The sequence below is a fragment of the Anser brachyrhynchus genome (genome assembly GCF_964034855.1).
Source record: "Anser brachyrhynchus genome assembly, chromosome: 4".
NCBI lineage: Eukaryota > Metazoa > Chordata > Aves > Anseriformes > Anatidae > Anser > Anser brachyrhynchus.
The window spans coordinates 59,792,840-59,817,157 of record NC_137698.1 but is presented as its reverse complement, the minus strand read 5'-3'; the positions used below and the strand labels follow the sequence as shown (position 1 = coordinate 59,817,157).

Below are 24,318 nucleotides of genomic sequence, written 5' to 3'. Positions count from 1 at the left end.
TGTTTGTAATACAGAGCTTGAGGAATTTGGTTTCGTTTTTTGCTAAGTATTGTTCTGTTAAATGCTGATATCAATTTTTAGTCTGTATATAATTTCTTAATTGGATATAGCTTACAACTGTTGATCACAAAGTTGGGGGAATGCTTCTGTTAACACTGTTCTGCTCAGAAGGGGTCTTGGATTGGCATTGGAGTTTGACAGTTCAGAAGCTGACTATGTGATGTGTTTTTTCTGCCAATCCAGGTGTGTTTCCGAAATATCAGCTCTTGTATAGATGCATCTGTTACTTCCAGTTTCCCAAAAACAAACAAAACCCCATGACATTTCCTAACCTTGGAGCTGGTTCGTAGCCCCCATTTGAAAAGCATTGTTTGCTGGGGAAACAAGACGGTGGTGGTCCGTCTGGGATGCTGAGGTAGAGTAGGCTTCCTAAACACCACTTGGGCATAATCACTGCCCTGCTTGGCCCCATGCTGGTCTATCAGAAACGGGACTCTTCTCCGCCTTTCCTTCCCACCCACATACATGTCTGTGTATATCGATACATTTCTTTAAATATGATCACACGGCTGCAGACAGAATTCTCTCAGTGTAATGCTAAAGGTATTATTTCTTGCTTTGTTTTCTTTTTTGTGTGTTTTCCTACAACGTGCCAGAAATTACAGCAACCAATTAGGTAATCCTCAGAATAGATTTTTAACAACGACTGTTGTATTCACATCTAGAGCTGGGAATATAAGGAATATAAATAAGGTTGTTCTGCAGAAAGTAAACGCCCTGCACTTTAATACCTTTCTGTGACTTTAACCATTATCGTTGAACGTAGTTGACGTAATGACATATTGAACATAATTGTCATTACAATCATAAGGTTATTAAGGTCATCTTTCCTTTAAGGTAAAGAAGCGTTTGAGGGAAATGAGGTCATGTAATCTGCGCTGATCTAATTTTTTTGAATAAATGCAATTGAAAAGTAGAAAATGCATTAGTGGTTTTGAGGAGAAAACTTTGTAGTAGGAAGGGAAGAGGATTAGAGTCTGAGATACTCATGGTGATCTTAAATACTCCCTGCTGCGTCATTCAGCATCTTCACAAAGAAAGCTGGAACAGATGTCAGGTAGCAAAAGATAGTAAAGATATAATAAGCCAAAAGGTGGTACAGATGGTGTATGCTGTCACATAAGAGTTATTTATTACCACTTGCTCTTTCTGTTTGAAGTGATCTTCAAAATTCAGAACTTCTCTGCTTACAGCAGTAAAGTGTGAATAATGCATTCTAATGTCGGATAACAGTAAATTTCAGCTTTTTCATTAAAGGCTGGGCTAGTGGAAGTATTCTCTTGTGTCACTACTGTGAAGCTGTTAATTTTTTTTTTTGAGGCAGTTTATTGTGTAGTTTTTCAAGTTGACAATTCATCAGGAAACATCTGCTTTGCAAATTGGCAAGTTTTTACCTGCTGTTTTAATGTTCTGCATGTTTGACTGGAAGAAAAAAAAAAATCCCTGTATTCATCTGACCCATAATTACCCCCAAAAATGAAATGCAAATAGTTAATACTGATGCAATAAGCACAAAAAAAATGTTAGTTGTTAAACTTTGAATACTTCACTTCTACAAGTGGCTTTCCATTAGCTCCCAATTCCATATTTATCAAAATTTCTATCCTTCACAACAGTGTGAAGGCAATAAAAGGAGCAAAAAATTGTTATGCTATGTCTCTGCTGAAGTGGATTATCATAATGGAGGGAATAGATCATTTAGTTCTGTTGGTTTTGAATTAGTAAGTTTAAAAAGCAATCTGTATGAGCAGTTCCACAAATTAATTTCATGGGTTTTTCAAACATGCAAATCTTTTGACCTTCTATATGAATCTACCTTCTACAAATTCCCTTTTGTAGGCAGTCTTTTTTTTCAAAGCAGAGTTTGTGTTGTACTTCGAAAGATTTTCCTACATATTTAAGCTGTATGGTATATTGGTATATCATCAGTTTTGATGTGTTTCTGAAAGAGCGAGAAGTTTAAGTGAAAATTTGTGACTGTGAGTTTATTTGGCAAGATAAGCTTTTAAAAGCTGGCTTTTTTATGTGTATTCTTTTTTTTGTTTGTTTTTGTTTCTCTAATAAGCAATATAAGTTAATTGCATGCCTTAACTGAAATAGTTACAAATCTTTACGTTTAGTTGTATGGGTCCTTACTATTTACATTTTTATTATATTGTTATTAATGAAGGATTTTGGTTTCTTCTATTTAGAAGTCTATTACTTAAAATAATTTTATCGCTGTTAAAGGTAATAGAGCTGAATAGTTGAAGTGATGAAGTATATTAAGCTTGATTTCATACTAAATCTGATTTACACTAATTAAGGTTATTGTAGTATTTAAGAAAAATTGTCCATGAGCTTAGTTGTTCCAGACCAAATTTTCAAAAAATTGTACCTACCTACAGGGATAAGGTAGGAGTCCTCGTTGGATTTCAAAAGTGCCAAATTAAGTACTGTATTCCAATTTGAATTAGAATAATTAGAAACTTTTTCAGTTATCCTTTCCCTTCATGCCTCTTTAGCTTCCTCCATAACTAGCATATACTAGTAGTTCTTTTGCTTTTTCAACTTTGATGATAAAGTGATGATAAGTGATGATAAAAACACTGCAGCTGTTGGCTAAACTCAACACAAAAGCAAATAGGATTTGCCTTTCATCATTTTGCAGAAACTTCAAGACTAATACATGGTATTGTAATAGTGCAATTATTTTTGAACTTGATGCTTTAAATAGCATTTAGACTGACTTCACTCAGTGCTGCCAAATAGTAAATCTTGTTTTTTATGATTACTGATGAAGATGTAAAATCACCTAAAAGAGATTTATGCTTGGATAAAATAAACTCCCTCCTTTACTAATGATGAAACCCAAGATGTTTAGGGATTGTAATCACCAGTTGTTCATTAAATTAGTTTCTAGAACAGTCCTGCATGTCTTAATCCTGTTAATCACCTACAAAAGCAAAACAGTGTAATCACTTTTAAGGCCTTTCTACTTTCTTTAAGAGTATTTCCCCTTTGTAAAGGTAAAAAGTGTTTTCATTTATAGAGATACTGGTAGCTGTCATTGAACTGGAAAGATGCTTAGTGACAGTGCATCTAATGCTAATTTTCCTTGCTTTTTCTCTTTTTTTGATTTGCATTTTAGGAAATATTCAATGCAAATGAAGTGCATGCATGTATAAACTGTAATGCAAAGTGTAAATTGATTGAGAAAGCTTTGGGCCTACAACAGTTTGTGTCTCAGTGTTTGGTTTTTTTCCTTAAAAATTGGGTGTAATGTCATAATTCACTTCATTTTTAGGTTCTTTTGTCCCCCTCCATGTGTGTATCTTATGGGCAGTGGATGGAAGAAAAAAAAAGAGCAAATGGAACGGGATGGTTGTACTGAGCAAGAGTCACAACCCTGCGCCTTCATTGGGATAGGAAACAGCGACCAAGAAATGCAGCAGCTGAACTTGGAAGGAAAGGTAGAAGTGTAATAAAACATTCAGATTACCACAAAGGATGTCATAACTACGTGGTGCATCCTTCAAGGAATGCACTGGCTTATTGTAACTTTCATTAAACTCTAGCAGATACTGCGTAAGTGGTTTTAAAAATACCTCCAAAAATATAGGACAATTCAGTCAGTGGACTTGGTTCATGGGATCATAGCAAGATACTAACTTTTCATTTGTAGGTTGTTGATTCAGAGTTCTTTTATTTGCTGCCACGGAAGCCATTGACTAGGTCACCACAATTAGATGGATGATTTGGGTCTGAACAGATTCTTTAAACGGTTCAGAAATCTGGTTAGTTGCTTCCACGAGCAATTACTAACTCAAGGAGTTTTTGCAAAATGCATACCATATGTACATTGTAGCTTAAACACATGATTTCACAGAATCCCACTGAAGATGTTACAGCTTTAAAGTTTATAGTATAATTTCTCAGAAACGTGTTTGTTATGCCAAGACAGACACTGTTTTTGTGTGGGTTCTGAGTACTCACTTCTTAAAATGAAGGATAATAAAAGTTCTTGAGATTTTTAAGCTCTTGCTGTCACCTAGTTCAGCCGCTTAGCTATTAGTAACTTTCCATTGGCTTCAAAACCCAATCCTCTCTTATCTTTTCAAGAAAAGCTTGTTTCAATGCATTTTTTTGCCCAAGCAGCTTCTTGTGCACGTCTGCTGTACTGCCTTTATAGCTCTACTTGAACGTAATTTTTAGTAGTGCTTTCACCCATTCAGATGTGGCTTTGATACAGCTAGTCTCTAATCATCTGCTTTCTAGCCTTAGCAAGGGTATTTAGAAAGAAATTAAAGAAATTAAACTCAGGTGCTAAACTTCACAAAGCTAAGCAGTAGTTCATAAGAAAATGTCCATATGGAAGTGTTCCATATGAATTGGGAAAAAAAATCAGGCGTTGTCAGTAGGGGGAAGAGGTGGAAAAAGCAATTTCTGATCTGCTTTAGAAAATAATTTGTCAGTTTCCAGTTTTGTTCACAATGATGTGTATAGCTTCTTGAACTGGGCTAATCTGAAAAAAGAAACAATAGTATGTTTTTACCTACAGAATTATTGCACTGCCAAAACGTTATACATATCAGATTCAGACAAGAGAAAGCACTTCATGTTATCAGTAAAAATGTTCTATGGCAATAGTGATGACATCGGTGTGTTCCTCAGTAAACGAATCAAAGTCATCTCCAAGCCTTCTAAAAAGAAACAGTCACTGAAAAATGCAGACTGTAAGTATTCTACAGTTCTTTTCTTTATGTAGCAGTTCATTTTGCCTCCTACTCATTTTTGATGTGTTCTGAGATTTTGACTACAACATAAAATACAACAAAATTTTCAATTCGTTTTTTCTAATTTACTTTAGAACTGTACACGAGTATATTTTAAAGTGTTCCAATGTAGATTATACTGTTGGGTTTTATGCAGTCACAATTACTTAGTAAATATAAAAGGTCCACCAAAAAACTTTATTCTGAGGAGGAAATCCTTGTCAGCAAATGCATAAAGAATGCTCTATCTCAGCTTTCTAAGCTGTTGAATCCCTTAAGCTGCCTTGATCTGGTGCTTAGGATATTTTGACCAGTAGTAAAGAGGTAACTTTCATATTGTAGTAAGAGTAACACACGTTACCCACACCGTGCCTTTTCACGTCACAGCCACCTTCTTACTGTCTCATGCCATTTCATATTGGTTTTACTTTTAATATATTTTGCATGATCACTAATAAATAATTAGTTAAGAAATCTGTGTGGTGATGTTTCACCCAGATTTACTTGCTTACCATGTTTTTTAACTAAAGATATCTCTGGTGCTAATGTACAATTGGGAGCATTTTTACTTTTTCTCCAAAGTTTTTTGCCTGCATACCACTGGAGCACCTCAAGAGATGCCGTGTTTTTTTTTGTTTGTTTTTCTCTCTCTTCACTAGTGCTTTAAAAGGCTCTTCCATCTGTGTTGGGCTGGAACCCATTCACCTATGGAATGTGGATCTCGGGGCGCTAGCTTGCCACATGACTAAAGGCGGTCTGGTGCTGTGCAGTTCACACCCGTGGGCTCAGAGTATGCACTGCTGACTTTGTATTCAGACAGATAGTGTTGATGGACAGTGAATATGAACCAAGCATCCTTCGGTAGTAAATGTGAACCAAGTAAAAGAGACGTGCCTGTTTTCATGACAAAATGATAGTTGCTGAATTTTTTTTAGGGGAGCAGACTTATCCTTTCTCCCTTTTGAGCAATAAGTAAGTTCAGATCTGAGAATTCCAGGTTGCATGGTTACAATTTTATATACTTGTGTCTGTCTTCCTTTGAATTGATTGTCATTTGTAAGAATAATTTTTTTTATACTTCAAATGTGATGATCACTGAAAGTAATTTAAGTACTTCTCAAGGGTAAGCTAAAGCTTCTGCTCAAATAATCAATTGTTTGAAAGCTGTGAACAGAAGAAAAAAATCAGCTGGCAAGCACTGGCCAATTTGGCCAAGTGGCATAATTCTGTGAACTAGCATGCCTTTGGAGAACAGCCCCTATATGTTTCCCACTTGTAATTCTGTGACTATTTTTGGTCTGTCACAAATATTTTGTAATCTAAGTAGTAAGTGAGAATTATTTCTTGATTTCCGCTATTTATTAGTTTATTTATTGTATTTGTGACTTTTTCTTACTTTTCTGTGTACTAGCAAAGTAATTTTATAATCTGAAGTCTGTATGTATTCCTTGCAGTATGTATTGCATCAGGGACAAAAGTGGCACTATTTAATAGACTTCGATCCCAAACAGTTAGCACCAGATATTTGCACGTAGAAGGCGGTAATTTCCATGCCAGTTCACAACAGTGGGGAGCATTTTACATTCACCTCTGTAAGTAAAAATGAAGGAATATATATTTTTAACTTCCCCTCCCTCCATCCCCACAAAAAAGTCCTGCATTTTTCTTTCTTACTAATTGCCCAAGCTCAGATTTGTTTTGTTACTGAGTGTATATTTGATGTAATAGTGTGATATTAAATTTTCCTCTTATCAAGAAAAACTTTTATTAAAACAAATAATGTGGAACTTCCTGTTTCGTGCAGTGGATGATGATGAATCAGAAGGAGAAGAATTCACAGTGAGAGACGGCTACATTCATTATGGGCAGACTGTCAAACTTGTATGCTCAGTTACTGGCATGGCACTCCCAAGACTGGTACAGTTTAATTTCTCCAGTGCTATAATTAATTTGTAGATGGTTAGTTAGTGTAATCGCATAGTTGGTTTTGCATTGTTTACAATTCTGGCTTTATATGTTTCCTTTTAGTAATATGTGTTTTATATGGAAAATGGCATTCATTTTAATAAAAGCATATTTTTATCTTTGTATCTGCATATTAATTCTATAAGTAAAGAACAGCTTGTAAATTAAGCACAGGGAATTATTTTTTTCAAAATTCAAACCTACCAAAGTAGGTTAATCTGCAAGCTGTCCTTAAGAAAATACAAGTCTATTTTAAAAACAGTAATGTAGGTCACAGTCTAGCAAAATACTTTCAATATTGAATAGATGAGTAAAGACTTTACAACCTGTAGGACAATGCATTTGTTGAGTTCAGCGCAGATTTTAAAATATTCTACTGATTTGAAACTAAAAGCAAACCAAAACCAAGTATGTACTTCTAAGGCTACATCATTATACCAACATCTTGCAAAAACATTTTGTTCATTTACTAATGCTGTATTAAATATATAAAATTGCAACTACATTTAGAATGATTAAAAAAAATTAGGAACTTTCAACCATTTGTCACAGATATAAAATTGGTTATAAGAACTTAAGATTTGTGAACTAAGAAATCTTCTATTGATGGATACACAGTAATGTTGTTTATAAATAAATTTAAATAGAATTACATTTTTTTTCTCTTGTTTTCTGCACCTAATGCCATCCTAAGTGGAATTTTTTGACTAATAATAAACCATGCTTCCTATGAGATCTTCTGTGAAATTGTGGTTTGTCAGACCATTATGAATTTCATACAAGATTTTGCTAATTCCACTTTTAATTAGAAGTGTTTTTTTTAAACATGCCAATATAAAACCAACCTTCTATGCAGGAAGGTTTTTCTTCCCCTTCCCAGAGGTATCTTACTCTGACTGTAATGAGAAGTTTTTTCCTAATATCAAACTCAGCTGAAAAATAAGATAGACTGCTTGCATTAAATGGTATAAAAAGATAATATAAATAAATCTCAAAAAAAAAATCATCCTGTTACCTGACAAAAAAAAATCCAGACCCAGTTACTACTGATCTGGTTCAGCGCATGTGAAATTCAGTAAGAGGGATCTCATTTTATTTGTGGGCATCAAATTAACATTTTCTTACTGCCTAAAGTAGATGTCATCATTTGATTCCAGAAACCTTATTTGTAGGTAGAAATAGATTTGCAGGTTAAAGCAAATCAGGCTGAAGGTTTCTGTTATGTTTGCTATTGAAAACATTTAAAATGTTGCCTTAAAAGAGTGATTTGAAGGTGATGCAATTTCAAGGTAACTTGCAGACATTGCGTAAGTTGATGTGAGGAACTTTGAAGAAACAAGTTAACCTTGAAAATTGTGTTGCAAATAATGCCATTTATTACCATTAGAAATCCCAGAGGACATGGCTGGCTTTCTAATTGTTGGTTTAGAAATTTTCAAGCACCGTGGCTGCTGCTTCTGCTGATGTTGCATGACATGAAGTATTGCTCTTTTTTGTAGAAGTTAAAATTCCAAGCTACATAATTCCACTGTCTGTAAGGGAATAACTTAATTTTTATAAATGTAACAGCTCTGAATTAAATTAGCATATATTTTTGCACAGAACTGTCAGCTTGTAAGGAATAATTGGTCTTTGCAGTTTCCTTTAAGTGATATTTAATGACCAGCTGTTAAGATATACTATGATAGTTGTGTTTCCAAAACTGTACTTAAGGACATCTCAATACCTTTAAAGTAAATCCTTATTTTCAGCTGTTTTGGTTCGTTAGCCAGTCTGCCATAACGTTCGTGATGCTATTGGTGGTGGAAGCATGTGCTTCTGCAGACAGAAGCCTGTTACTACTTGACCTATTGTTTCTTTGTATCAAGAAATGGAACAAAAGTAGATTTTGCTCAAGCCTGCACTTGTTTTTTGCTGTAAGAGTGGGGAAAAATGTAAAATATATATGCATGCAACACATTGAAGCAGTAGTACTGAGTATCACTTCAATATTGTATCCTACAAAAGTATTAGGAATTATGAATCTTATGTTGGTATTAAAACAGACGGCATGGAAACTTGAAAAATACCACCTTTCACTTCTTTTACTAATAGTACGTGTGTAATTGTCAACGTAATGAAGTACAGAAATTGTCCTAAACATATATGTACAATTTCATTCACAGATAATTCGAAAAGTAGATAAACAAACAGCGTTATTGGATGCAGATGATCCAGTATCGCAGCTCCATAAGTGTGCGTTTTACCTTAAAGACACTGAGAGAATGTATTTGTGCCTTTCCCAGGAGAGAATAATCCAGTTTCAAGTGAGTTGTTTAAACCTGTTTGAATAGATGAGAAGCATGGTTGCAGACTTTTCCCAAATATTCCCAAAATGTGTATGAGTGCCAGTTTTGCAGTTGGTTTTGAATGAGCCTAATATTTTGTTTTGAAAAGACAGAGGATGGAAAGAAACACATTTTATCTTTCTTTTTCCAAAATACGTTTTTTCTTTCACCATAACCTTTTCCATGCCTGTCTAGACAATGAATTTCTGTTTTCTTCAGTGGAAGAAATGGAAACATAGAGTACTGTGACTTAACAAGTTGACGTGCTAGTGGAGTTGTGCCATTTATTTGTCTGCCCACTTCTAGCTTACAGCAAATAGGACATAATAGAGTTCATCGTAGTCATATCTCATGATATACTCAGCAGTGTTGCACTGTCTTGCTCTTGGCTAAGAGCATAAACATATAGACAGTTAAGGCAATTGACCATGGTAATTTGTAAAGCCACAGAAATCTGATTTGTCCCTAAAGAATGTAGCCATCTCTGTCTTCAATAATATTTCTCCAGCAGGTGGAAAAAAAATATACCTAATGAGCTACTTTAACAGGAATAAACCCTAAGGAATAGCTGTAAAAAGAAAAAAAAGTGTGCAATTGTTCTGACAGCTCATATAATATGCCAACAAACTGGGTTTAGTCTCATGTATGTTAGCATGCTTTTAGCAGACTTCCAGCGTGGCAATTACCATTAGAATAACAAGAATAACATCACGTTTAAGCCCATCTGAGTATTGCAACGTATTCTCTTTAAAAATCCAGGGCAGCTCAAATAGCAAAGGGGAATTGAGAGATAATGTGCCCCAGGAAGATCGCCACACTCAGGAAAGACTCAGGAATTTGTTAGTAGAAGAGCTCTGGCATCCAGGGTAAGAAAGGTAGAAGCAGGGAAGTGGAAAGCAAACTTCTTAAAGATTTCCCTTAATTTAAGGGAAGGGACCAGAGAGATTGGTAAAGGCTCAATTGAATTCTATCCTATCCTACACCAGGACAGTGGAAAGAATGAGATGCTTTGTTCATGTTTTCAGGAAACATTCATGACCTAGAGATCACAAGTGGCCACGTCTGGTGGTTCTTCCCCCAGTGGATAGCAGAGATAATATGTCTATTAAAGTACCTTCTCGTAAAGCAGAATGGGTCTTTGTCAGGAAGAAGAGAAAGCAATGAAACAGGAATTGCAGTGACTTGGAATCAGCCTTGCTGTTTGATCTTTCTCAAACTACCCTGAGGGAAGGGCTGAATGAAGAAGCAACTCCAGCTTCTGTGACAGCTGCCTTACTTCAATATCCTGGAAATGCCCGGGGGACTGCAGGGACAGCCTAACACTCTACAGTTTATGCAACACTTGCAGAGCCCAGTCTGATAAGAGTTCTGAATTTTCCATGAGAGTAGAGCTGAGGTAAAAGGACAACCCACTCTTATGATTTTTTTTAGAGGAGTAGGTACCTGCTTTTTTTGTTTAATAACATCTGTTAAGTTGCACATCAGGATGTTATCACTCTTTGGTAACTGAAATCAAGACAGAAGATAAACTCTTCCTGCCAGTGGCAGGAGAGACTATTTTATCCTTTTTTATCTCTTTCTTCCTTTGAACCAGAAGACCAAGACCAGTAGAAAAGGCATGTGTGGCATCTTTCACCTGCTGAGCATTGACTGCTGAATATAGTTCCTATAGCAGGAGTCTAGACAGTCTGTGGTCACTGGGGAAAAAACCAAAAACTGTCACTTTAGGGTGACAGTTGTCATGGATGAATGAAAATAGCCCAGTATAGAGAAACTAAAGGCTTAAAGCAGGAGGGCTATAGAAAGCTAGCAGTACACCATGAACCTACAAAAAAAGGATTAAGGGCTACATCTCTGCCTTTTGGTAACATTTTGTAGCCGTTTAGTCCATCACTTTGATTCCTTTTGACTTGCCTTTACCAGTCCTTGGGGAATTTTCTCCTTTATTAATGTTGTGCAGTTTGTTTCCCATCCTGTCTCCATGTGAATCTAGACAATTCGTGAGGTACTAAGCATGGCCTTAGAGCATTTCGACCTTCTGGTGCTGCCTGTTGAAAAGGTTAGGAAAATCTAGGGGAAAAACAAAAAAAAGAGCCTGAAGGTAAATTGCCACGCTTGGAAATGACAAAGACAAATGTTTCTCTTGTCGAGTAGTCTTCTGAGGATTTCTGTGACAGGAGGAGTAACACGTTCCTGAAATGATTCTTCAACATAGCAGGGTTGTCAGAACAAATTCTGTGGCATTTTTCTCCCGTTTTTGAGTCAGGTCTGAAGGGACAAGACAAGGATGCTGTACAGGTTCATTCAGTTTTGATATCCTTGGTTTTATTTGTTACAGGTTGAAGCATGTTAGTCCATTCATGCCAACAGGAGTTGTAGTCTACCTGCAAGGAAATTGCCCTTTGTCAAAACAGTATACAATAGTTTCTCTTTCGAAGTTGGGCTAGTAATTTAGAAGCATCATATATTTCTAATAAAAAGATCATTTGAATCTTGAGCCGGGGAAGATCTGTATTTCTACCCTCACTGCAGGCTTTTCTTGAAAGCTATTTTCAGTGTTTTTTAACCTGATCGTATCAGAATGAAGAGTCCACCCAAATTCGGCTTTGATCTTGACTTCCGCTCATCTGAACTAGGCAATTTGTGCTAGTTTATCTAATCTGTGAAGTTTATCTGCCAGTTCTGAAGAGTAAAGTCTATGGTTATATACCTAGATGCACTTAAAGCTTTATGGAAGCAAACAGAATTTAGGTATTAAACTTAAAATTTTTCAGTCCATCTTTTTTTCTGTGTTTAACCTATGCACTATTGGTTGCTAGATAATGGAATTGTTCGGAGAGGCTTCTGCTGCCATAACAAAGTAGCATAACATAACCATTTGCAAGGTTGTCATTTCAGCTTCTCCCACGTCTTTCTACAAACACTGAAATATGAGCTTATTTTTTCCATCATTTTATAGGTGAACAACTTTTTTAAAAAAAAAAAAAAGTCTTGGCAATTGGCCATTCATGCAATGAAAAGTATTCCATGTCAGTCTGTGGCTGTTTTGGTCACTTTGTCATTAACACAAGGTCCTACTAAAATACCTACTTTTAGTTGCTGTAGGTTTTGTTAATGGCTATTGAATAACGTTAAAACTTGGGAAGCTGAACTAAAATGAACCCTATTAAATAAATCCAACTCAAGAAGGTTGGAGAGGTGGCTATATCATAGGTGAGAATTAAAATGTTCTCAGAAGTTTGCATTTCTGCTAGGTTTGTTGAATTGTATGCGACTATTTCCATAGTGTATTTTGTTAGAGGAAAAACAGGAAAGCGTGTTATTGAACTAATAGACACTGTTACTGACTGAGATGCTTTTTAGCTCTGTGATTGTCAAACAATTTTACAGATCAGTTTTCAAACTTTCTTTCTAAGGCCACTCCATGCCCAAAAGAACCAAATAAAGAAATGATTAATGACGGAGCTTCTTGGACAATCATTAGCACAGATAAAGCAGAGTACACATTTTATGAGGGGATGGGACCGGTCCATGCTCCAGTGACACCTGTGCCTGTTGTAGAAAGTCTTCAGGTAAGTGATTTATGTATTTACTTATTTTTATAAGCTCTTTCATGTGAGATTATTTTTGTCATGCTGATTTCACCTTCAAAGCACCTTTGGAGGCTACTGTAGGAGAACATTCACGCTAGCTTTATAAATGGTAAAATTGCTTTATGTTGCAGTAATTTTTCTCAGCTACATTTCAGAATACGTGAGTATATCCATCACAGGAATAATATTAATACTATTTTGTACATTAAAAGTTTTATTTTTTAAAATACTATGATGGTGATATCCTTAGGACTTTTGTTTATTTAGAAATTGATTTTGACTCTTAAAACAGTTATTTATGCATCAAATAGAGGCAGACTGAAACCTTATTAAGAAATGAGCCACCCACTGTTGAAAAACTCGGTCTCCTAACATATTCTGAGAAAGATTCTTTTTTCTTCATTTTCAAAGCCTTTTTCACTTTTTTTATTTCAAACAGTCATTATCCCTTCAGGATATCAAATTATTTGGCAGTATCTTTTAGATGAGTTTACTTTACAATCCAGTTGTGTAGGTCTGTTTATTTCAGTTTCATCCAGCTAATAGAAACAGCATTGTTCATAGTTCTTGTATATACTGTGAGGTTTTTTTGAGGGTCTTCTTGTCTTTATTAATTTTTTGTGGGTTTTCTCTTTTCTGCTCACCCCCACTCCAGTTGAATGGTGGCGGGGATGTAGCAATGTTGGAACTTACAGGACAGAACTTCACTCCAAATTTACGTGTCTGGTTTGGGGATGTGGAAGCTGAAACCATGTACAGGTATTGTATTTCCTGCTGCTTTTATAGTGGCTACATTTTACTGGATACTTTCCGTAGTGTATACTCATTCTTTAAGTGTTGTTATACTCAGTTGACTCTCCTGTTTTTCAGATGTGCAGAGAGCATGCTATGCGTTGTTCCAGATATTTCTGCATTTCGAGAGGGTTGGAGGTGGGTCCGTCAACCAGTCCAAGTTCCAGTAACTTTGGTCCGTAACGATGGCATAATTTACTCCACCAGCCTTACCTTTACATACACACCGGAACCAGGGCCACGACCGCACTGCAGTGCTGCTGGAGCAATCCTCAGAGCCAACTCTAGCCTCATGGCTTCCAGTGAAACAACTGCAAACAGCGAGGGAAGTTACACGAATGTCAGCACAAATCCAACCAACGTCACATCATCTACAGCAACTGTAGTTTCCTAACTACCGTTGTTTGTTTGGACTTTAACTGACTTTTAAGTGCTACATTCAAGAGAACTGAACAATTTTTGTGGTTTCATGGGAAAACACCTTTCCATTTTAGGTGGTATTATTTTGAACCTTGTTACCTGCAAGTGCTGATCTTAAATATAGAAGCCACAATAAAAAAAATAGATCCGAAACATAAGAACTTTATTGAAAATCTATTTTTCAGCTGTTTTTTTTTTAATGGGCAAGAAATAAAAATGTGGCTGGGATACATGTTGAGCAAACTAGAAAACATGAACACAACATAGTTTTTATGGACCAAGGAACTTGTATAAGCTTTAGTATAAAAGGTACATTTTCACCATACCTTTTTTGTATCACAACATATAGTACACTTTTGTTACCAAATAGTTTATATTTTTTTTCCTCTGAGCTTTTGCTCTGAAGTATATTCAGGTTCCAAGCCTGACCATGCTTGTATAATCTAATTACCATACTCTTCCAGTTTTAAAAAAATATATATATTTTTGGTCTGTGGCTGGAACTGTTCCTTTTTTTAAACTGAAGTCTTGTGACTTTTTATGAACTGAAATTGTTTTTATTTCAGCAAGTAGAACCTTGTAAAGGCCAGCATATTTTTTTTAAGATTATATGAAGTCTGTGCAAAAGCTTTAAAAAATGCCTCTGCCTTGCCTGCAATACATGCAATGTATGTTAACTTTAGTGCTCTGTTTTCAGTCATTGTTAATAGTTATTTCTGTTTTCCTTTTTTAAAATATGTATTTATAGTGATAATTCTTGAGGTTCTAACATTACGTGAGGTTTTTTTTAGTGGCATCTGAAGCAGTCATGTTAATGATTGTTCATGTCACAGGCATACGTTGGTGTTTTTGAAGGGTTGTTACTGGGTTACTCCCCCTCTCCTTTCACAGTCATTGCATCCGAAAATGTTTCAGGATCTGTTCAGGTTTTTCTAATCTTGTACATAATTTGTATTAAGTGTAAGTTAAATGTTTTATTTCAAAAGTGGAATGTTCCCAATAACTTCATTTGGCAGCATGTCTTCTGTCTTGTTGGCATGTAACTAAAATATCACGAGAAGTGTGTACTGCAAATGGGATTGGTAGGTGATGCCCTTCATCACTGAGAATCGCAAAAAGCATGTTTTTCATCATACTGTTCGGTAAATTAGGCCAGACTTCAGTGTAACACTTGTATCGAGAACGTGCTTTCATTGTGAAGTGATCATACCATAATAACTAGAAGTAAATTTTATTACTTGGAAATGGGCAAATAGAAAATCGCAAAAGCACTATGAAGATGTCAACTCCTCCCATCCTTGTTTCCTGTGGGTTTCTCTTTCCCTGCCAACAGCTTGTGCAACGTTCAAGTCTTCTCTCCATCATAAATTTAAGGCTCATTTGCACTTTGACTTTGTTGGTTGTTGTGTTTGTTTTTCATTTTGACTTTGCCATGTTTTATCCCTCCTTGTAGACCTGCCTGTTTCATTTGTATTTGAAAATATATTCCAGTAGTTCATTTGTAGTCACAGAACTAGGCATAGACTCATAGGACAAGTTTTGATAGTGTGATCTTCCTCTTTAAAAGCCAAAATACAAATGTTATGGTGTGTTCAGCCTTTTCTGTACCCTGAAGCATGAGCCACAACTACTGTGTAAATGTGAACCTGTGGCTTCCTACAGTGCATTGCTTTCAAGCTTACCTGTTGACCATTTTCACAGAGTTTGTGTGTCTGACCACTTAACTCCAGTTCCAACACCCACACCATTTTAAAGCATCATCTGCACCGTGTGTGTGTACTCCGACGCTCCATTCTACTTGTTTGCTTTAGTGCTCTGTTGTACATGTGAAAACGACGTGGTTAAAGGAAGAAATCCGTTGTAAAACATATTTAGCTAAGTAGTTTAAATCAGTGCCACTGTCCTTTCAAAATGTGCTTGTATTCTACCACAGGCCTTCATATTTGCTCTTCTGTGTTATGAAACTTATTCCCACGACATAGTCACAATGCTGGTTCTTAGCACTAGTGAATACTGCCTCACCTCATCTCTGTTCAGTGACCAAGGGCAGAATTCATTGTGGCCTTATCTCTGTTTTAAACTGTTTACTGGCATTTACTTGCAAACCTGTTTACTTGTGTATGTGCTGTAAAACTTCATGTTAATTGTTTTGTGGCAGGAATCATTTCAGCATTTTTGTTCAAAGCACATAAGTATCGTACAGTACTGCTTAAATCAAGAGCCACAGATTTTCATCAGTAATCAGAATTAAAATACATGATACATGTATCGGATTTAGAAGGCTATTCAAGAACAAACCATGATATACACACAGTAGGCAAACCATAACAAGCCTTTTAACCTTCAGAGAATATTTTAGATAGCTTTTCAGAACTTGACACCTGCTTTTATACTCATTATTTAAAAATTTTTACATATAAATGCAATACTTTTTTATATTCAGTTTCTTTATTTGCAATAATTTCGCCCAATAGATATATTATAATACTCCTTGACTTGTAAAGAACCTGATGTCTTAGCCTAATTTCTGCTGTTCTACACACTACAGCCTAGTGGGTGAAAAACAGATTATTAAGTTGTGCTTACAAGACTATTTTATACCCCATTTTTCCCTTGGGCTTGTGGCTCCGTTGTTGCCAGTAGTTATTTTGTAGTACAGAAATGGTCTTCCAAGTCCTTACTGTTGTTCAGATGTCCAGTTGTTCAGATACGTTATCTTCCTGAACCTTTTCCTGTGGGGTGTTATTGTTACATTTATTGGCCTTGTGAGCTGTTAACCAATTTTCATGATATTAACAATATCTCAGCATTTTGATAAAACTACTTTTAGAGTGTTTCAATATGAAACAGTTATAACTGTTCAAGTCTAGCTGTTAAGTCTGCTGTTAATTCTGTATACATAGAAACTGAGTCTGTGTTCAGAATGTTGTTATAGTTCCAACTGTAGGATGCAAAAGCAAATTAAGTGCTCAAACTTAGCTCTGCCTTTTCTTGTTTTCTTTTGTTTGGAACTGCATTTCAGAATTCAACACTAGCATAGTCTTTAATAACCTGCTGCTGATGTTTTTCCTAATTATGTGCCCTGAGGGCATCCCACAACTGTGTTAATAATGATATTCTGTACTTCTTTTCATTGCACAGACTTGTAAGATCAGAATGGTTACCTGAAAAGACGCGAACTCAAGGCATAAATCTGTGAATTCCCCGTATAAAAAACATTAATGCCAAGTGAAACAAAGTGTCTATTAAAAGTAAGCTACCCACTTGTAGATTAAAAGACTCCGTAGAGGTGTCCATCTTGAAACTAGATGCTCTTCAATTATTAACCATATTATTTACTTTCTTTCAAAAGCAGCTGTGTTTATGAGTACTGAACAAATGTGTATACTTTCCTGTGCCAGACTTTTGACTTTGTTTTCAAGCACTGTACTGTGGGATTGAGTGGCAGCTTTGTTAGAAAAAGAAGTATCTTAGGGTTTCTACTTAACCCTTTTAGGACTGAACAATTTCTTCCCTTTAGAAGCTGTAAAATAAACGAACAGTTCTGACTGTGTAAGCATTCTGTCTGTGTTCAACACTGCATTTGCCCCATACGGAGGTGCTACGCTAATGTCATTTTTTTTTAAATCCTGTAGCATGTGTATGCATTCAGTCTTAAAAGGGTTATTTTTACAAACTGTGCACCTGTAAAGTTTCTTAGCAATAAGGTAGAAAAATGAGCAAGTTTTTACCATAATTTTGTAGAATTAATTGCTCAGTTCCATATTTCATCAAGAAAAACCCTGCAATATGGGCAGTTTTGAGGATTAAATAAAAGTGAAATGTAAACCACATAAAAGTGTTTTTTTGTCAAGTGTACTGTGTGTGTGTATATGTGCATATAATATCAGGCTTCATTTTTTTTCTACAAGGCTAAAGATAAAATGCCATGTTTCTGTTGATGTGACAAACATAACTGAACATCTGTACGATGATATATCATAAAAGTAGTTATGACTTGATCAGGTGTTGAACCTTGCCACGTTTTTGTGGGCTCTTTTCAATGTTAACCAAGGAATATGTTTGTTTCGGATTTTTTTTTTGTTTGGTTGGTTTTTTTGCGCATGAACAGTGAGGTCACCCGTGAAACCAGAACAACACAAAAGAAGACCAAGCCCAGGAGTGGAAAAGTCATCACTAGTTGTGAGGCCATGCACGCTGGACTCCACTTACACGGGATATGGAATGTGCACCCAAAAAGCTGGTTTTCCAAACTAAATCTGTTTCATTATGGCTTGTACAATTGCTGGAGTTAGATAAGAAACTGTTTTTTTTCCAATAATGTAACAAAAAAGGTTCACTTTTTGATATTATTTATTAAATAAGAAAAAATGAACTGTGTTTGTTTACCTTTAGCAGCTTTATTATTGCAACTAGTGTTCACCTGATCTGTTTTCACCCTTTTCTTACTTGCAGACTGCCAGATATTTATTTGTTAATAAGACCTGTGGAAATTCAGCAAGCTGGTTTGTTTTTTGTTTTGAGAGGATACTCTAGAAGGGTTACAAGGAATAACTAGAAATTACACCTTCCTTTTAGCTTCCAAGCCCGTGATGGTTTAACAAAGTTTCTGAAACTTAGAAGGGAAATGCGCACAACACTTAGAGGATTTGGAATGGCAGAAACTTACCATAGTACTAGTAAACTAGTAGAAAAACTACTAGTTTAGTTGTTAGACTGCAAAGGGGCCAAACATGGTGGTTAAGATGTGGAGAGAACAAGAAAAATGCGTTTGATAACGTAAGTAGATCGTTTTCACTAAAACATTACAGATGCTTTTCTGAAACATCTGCAAGGGTAAATGCAATTCTTTAAGACACAAAATGGGCAGAAATTTGGTCTGTTTGAAACAGGGACAGTATGGGCAGATTACATTTCAAAATTATTTTAAAACCCTTGCAGTTCAATGCTGGAATGATAAACTGACTTTTCTGTGAGACAAGAGAAATTAGATCTTTTCTGAGGTTTTGGTAAAAAGAACAGTAACTTGCTAAACTTCAATGTTGGCATAATTGGAAGAAATGGTGTGGGATGGTGCTCATTTTAGATTAACAAGTACAGATTTAAAAATGTCTTCATCTGAACCTTGGCAATTAGCTGTGTAGGTAGTGTCAACAATACATCTTGTTAAAATCCAGATTAGAAGTTTAAAAGGAGAATAGCATGAAATTATTTGGCTAGAGGCAAGGATTCATTTAGGGGTTTACATGGAATATGTCATTCCAAAATTACAGGACCGGGACAGGTAGGATTAGCAAGTTGGGAGGGGTAGTTTACCTCTCACAGTGCCCTATTTGGATTGGCGTTTTGCCCTTCTGAGGAGGGTTAAAAACAAACAAATAAACAAACAAAAAAACTTTATATGCTCAATTAGTGTGCAGGTAAAGAATATTTGTTTCTGATATCCAGTAACGCGTGTTTAGCGTGAGGCCAGAAGCTTGAGAAGGTACATCTCATTTATTGTAAAATATTTTTGGTTTTAATATTAATTATGTATGATGAAAATTAGTTGAAGTCTTGCTTCTGTGTAGAAGAAAAATCGTGAGCTGCCTGCGCCCAATGAGATAGAGGTGATAGTGTTCTGAATTTGACATCTTTCAGGTTCTGCTTTTCTTGTTCAAGTATGGAAAAGGATGGTTAAAAGTTTGCTGTATTCTTTTCCGTTCACTATTTATTGCCTTTGCATTTTAGTCTCAGTTCTCTTGTGTTCCCTGTGTACTTTTCCAGCTCCTTAATTAGTTTGCAGTTCTTCTCAGAAGGTGCAAATTTTGCTGCATAATTTAGGAGAAATGAGTCAGTGATGAAAGTAAGGTGAACTATGGCTTCGGAGATTACGTCTGCCATCTCTCTGCTGTTTCTACTCCTGTGCTATAGGGGAGGAAGAAATGTTAATTTGTTTTTTAAGCTGCTTATAGGTATATCGAATGAAAATGAGAGGTGCCCTTAATGATCTGCAGGATCTGAAGGTGATGCGTGAGTTGGATCCGTACAAGGGTGCCTGTGAATCTTGCCGTGAATTTAAAAATTCTTTGCTTATCATTCTCCATCTTTTAGTTGCATTTGCTGTCATAGTGCCCTCTCATCTATGTTCATTAAATCCTTACGTTTTCTCTGCTTTTAACTAAAATACTTCTGTTCCGTTGCGTGATTTGTCCACTGGGAAATTGCTGCTTTCTGCCTCTACGAATCCCCCCTGCTGTGTTCCACAGGAAGGGTGGGACTTTGTGTCATTCAAGTGCCTTCCCCACCTTCCTCCCTCTCTTAATTTATAGTGTAGCTTCTCATGAGTCACTTGGCATGAGGCCCTCATCATGTAAACGATGGCAGCTGCATTCATTCGTGCATCGCTGTGTCGGTGCATTAAGACTTTCACAATAAGCTGTAATCCACTGGCCATGCTGAAAGAAGGAAGGGTTTTGTTAAACCCAGCCATGCAGACCCTATCATCAGGGTCTCAAGAACTTCATAATTTCAACAACTGTATTAGGGATGGACGCACAGACCTATACATAGCACGTTTTCTGCCAGGGGATTGTCTGTTTTAACAGCCAAGTGGCCGCAAACAATTGGATCTATTGGATATTGAAATCTGTGTTCAATTCTGTTTGGAGCCCAGTGACTTTTTGTTTTAGTGAGTTGATGTGTTTGAGTGTTTCTTCTTAATTTTGATATAATTGTATATAATCTGCTCAGAGCTAATCCAGCCAAGGTAGCTGTGCTCTGAAATGGCAAGTGCTAAAAAGATGCTGAGATCCACATGGGTGTATTCACAGCACGTGGCAAATATGACAGCAGTGGCTTCAAACCTTTGTTGTTGTTGTATTCCAAATAACTTTGCATGATACTTCAGTGTGCATGTGGTTGCACAGTTTAGTTCAGCATGAACTCTATTTCTTTACTTGCATAAATGTGTCCCGTGCAACACATAAAAATCCCCCAAAACATAAATGGTTCGTTTGTTAGCTTGCTAGCTTCCCCTGTCACCTGTCATCCCCAGTAACTTGTAACTATAACATCTTAAATGTTGTCTTTTTCCATAGTTGTACTTTTTCTATTTGTTCTCAGCTAGGTGTGCTTCAAATCCCATTTTGGCTCCCATTGCCAGCAATTTGTATTTGTAGAAACTGGAAGAGAGTAGGTAGAGGGTTCATGGTGACCGAATTTGCTGCCTTAAAGAACGTAAATGGGAAATGTCAAAAATGTGTGAGACTCAGGTGTGTATATATATATATATATTTTTTTTTTTTCATGAAAGAAATCCTTAGGCTAGAAAAATGTCTGAATTTTTTTAAAATGTGTTCATCTTGGTTCTGATAAATTGTTTCTGTGTTTTGCTTTTGAAAGCAAGTATTTTCAAGAAGGATTTCTAACATTTTAACGTAATTCTATGGATTCTTTTTTGCAAGATTGAGAATAAGAATTGTGGTTAAGCACAGGTGCTACAGTCTAAACAGTATGCTGTAATACAGAGCAGAATACCATACAAAACCATTTTTTTTTAAATCTAGAAAAAGAATTAAATCTTGTATTGACAAAGGAGGCAACTTGATCGAGTAGGAGTTTGGTTTATCCTTTTTCCAAATGAATGCCTTGTTTCTGTGCTGTGCAGCTGAGCAATAACAAATTTTTGAATAGTGTTCCAGGCTGATTAAATAATTTCTGAGGGGCCTGACGTGGGCTAACCTTCGTGTGGCCATGTATCTGCTCCGACCATCACTCTTTTGCCACTCATACTGCTTTTACTGCGTGCCTGGCTTTGAGGAGCCATCTGGAGTTTGGGCTCTGCCTGAAGTGATGAGCTCAGTGCGTGAGGCTGGTGTTGGGGTCGACTTGCCAATTTTGCACATTCAGAAGTTTTAGACTTCTAAATCATTTTTTGGGCGAGCAGTTTTACCTTAGAGATGTAATAGATCTGTAAATCAAACAGCATGGTCCAAAAAAATGGTTTATTCTTTATTTAACATAAAGGTAAGTGTGATAAGGATAGTTTGTTTCCTTATTTGGGGAGGAAAAATCCAAGAGGTGACTGTTTAAGCTTTCAAATATATGTGCACTTTCTGACAAATGGCTCAGTTTTCAAGATAAGAACAATTTTGTGCTGTTCAGAGCAAAAATGTGGTGGGACTTTGTGTTGTTTTGTATTTCTGCCTTCAGATACTTTGATCTTTATCCAAGCTGTCCTGAACAAAATGGGTTTAATCTTAAAAGTTATGAACTGGTTGTCTTTATGTCCTGGACTTCTTTGAAATATTGAGCTTGTGATGATAATTTTTGATAAAATGATCCTTTTGCACAACTTTTTACTGTCAGCTTATAGGTAAATGGATCAGCTATCAATATAAATGTGTTAAATTAGAAAACAAAAATATCCTCTCACAGAAAGTTATGATGGCAAAGCAGTACATTAGACTGACTTAGTACCTGTATGTGATTATTTTCACAGCAAAAAGAAAATGTAAGTATTTCAGCAGTCATAGCTTTTAAAAATTGTATGTCAATATTATCTCTTTGCAGCTGGTTCCTCCAGCTATCTTGAGGAAAGTTAGGAAATATGGGTAGTGTTGTGCCTTTCATCTGCTGGGACCTGAGAACAGTTTATGAATCTGTTCCATCTTATATTACAATCTAACTTTCTTTCACTTGCCCTTTCATCCTGTTTTAACAAGCAATTTCTTTGCAGCTAGTCGTATTCAAGTGAACACCAACAACGTTGATGTTTATCCTGTTTTTTCAATTAATACATCATTTATGTATCTGTGAAAGTGTTCCTCTCCTTTTAGAATGTCTAAATGCTAGTGAGCTTGTGAAATGAGCTCTGTAAAAGTATGACAAGTTCAATCCAAATCATTTTCCATGAGTCTGGTGCAGAAAATTCACGGTCCCAATGCAATTATTGTTGTCCTGACGCAAAGGACTTACGGACATTCGGCCAGGCCCCACATGTGGGCTGAAGCAATGAGTTTAGACCTCAGTGAAACGTAAGTGGTGGCGAGTTGTTACGTAAAAAGGAAGGAGAGAGGTAGAAGCAGATGGGAACACAAGTTTTTAAACCAGATTGCTGGAAATTTCAGGGCTGATAGGAGTTACGTGAGTCATAAGGGACCGAGTGTAGTGGATGCAGCCAGTAAAGTCTGAGAGTTACCTCTCCTATAGGCAAGGGCAGTACTTTGGCTTTTTTTTTTTCCCCCACTGGCCAGCAATGGTGTTGGTTCAAACAGATGAATGATGACAAATGAAACCCCTCTGCCGGTATCAGCTAAGGTGTCATCTGGATGCTCAGAATTTACAAAACACTTTATTTTAAAGACAAATAGTGAAAAATATGGGAAAATAAAATAATTTAACAGATAGTAGTAAGAATTGATAATAACAATGTAATAAGCTGTTGGACACTAGCAGAACTGAAAATCTGTTGTTCTCTAGCAATTCATTAATTGCCATGTGTAAAGAGTCGAGAAGCTCAGGTATAAAGCACCAAGTGATGTACCAGGTGTCTACTGGGAAAACTCAGGCATGTGCCCTCCAAATTGAGATCATCTTCAGTTTACCTAATCTTAACCAATTTGATGTGCTTTACTGGGCCCCATAGGGCAAGTAGTATCTGAAACTGGGTTGAAAAAGAAGCAGGTCTGCTCTGCATACTTTGTATGGAAAGTTGGGATGCAAGTCCAGCTCTTGTATCCCGCTGAAGTACAATAATTGTTGCTGTGGGGATTTATCATCTAAAAAAAAAAATCCCTGCTTTTTTTTTTTTTTTTTTTCCAAATTAAGAACAGTTCATAGGCATTGATTAAAACCTCAGACCAGCAAGGTTGTAAAGTCTGTGTTCCAGGTGACCCTTTAGTGGGTCCATCTCTGGAACGGAGCAAACTGAGTTTTAAGTCCTTTTTCTGAAGCGGGATCAGGAAGAACCTGATTCTCCCTCCTCTTAAACCACAAATTCTGTTTCGGACTAGAGAAGGTTTTTCCCTTGGGAGAAAAAGAAAATCTCCATCAAAAAGTTTTTGATTAGGTGGTTAAATAGGAAACTTCCTGATGAACTCTCATTTCACCTGATTTCCCAGCTGAAGTTGACTTGTAAAGTGCTCCTGCACTTCAAACTCTAGCTGCTGCCCAGAACCCCCCTGGCTGCTGTTTGATCAGGAATATGTCGATAACGTGCTGGTTTTCTACCTGCTATCTTTGTAAGACCAACTGAGATGGTCTTACTTGAATGGAGAGATGCAGGATTCTCAGCGTAGAGGCAGAGCTAAAATTTAAATGAATTAGGAAACTGAGGGAAGAAGTGTTTTCTTAGATAATACAAACCCTCCAGCACCTTACTACAACACAAAAGCTGTTCTACCTGCTGTAAATAACCTGAAAAAA

At 36.4% G+C, this 24,318-nt stretch overlaps 1 protein-coding gene across 2 annotated transcripts in view; it reads left to right on the top strand.

The window, feature by feature from the left end:
- The window catches only part of RBPJ (recombination signal binding protein for immunoglobulin kappa J region), a 59,314-nt gene extending 41,028 nt beyond the window's left edge, over positions 1-18,286 (top strand). For both annotated transcript variants that reach the window (XM_080588873.1, XM_080588872.1), the window contains exons 4-11: positions 3,347-3,512; positions 4,601-4,775; positions 6,269-6,406; positions 6,619-6,731; positions 8,945-9,085; positions 12,523-12,678; positions 13,355-13,458; positions 13,570-18,286. In XM_080588873.1, coding sequence (XP_080444999.1) covers positions 3,347-3,512; positions 4,601-4,775; positions 6,269-6,406; positions 6,619-6,731; positions 8,945-9,085; positions 12,523-12,678; positions 13,355-13,458; positions 13,570-13,885 — 1,309 coding nt within the window. In that variant the 3' untranslated portion in view covers positions 13,886-18,286. The remainder of the gene's footprint in view (positions 1-3,346; positions 3,513-4,600; positions 4,776-6,268; positions 6,407-6,618; positions 6,732-8,944; positions 9,086-12,522; positions 12,679-13,354; positions 13,459-13,569) is intronic.
- The last annotated feature ends 6,032 nt before the right edge of the window (positions 18,287-24,318 follow it).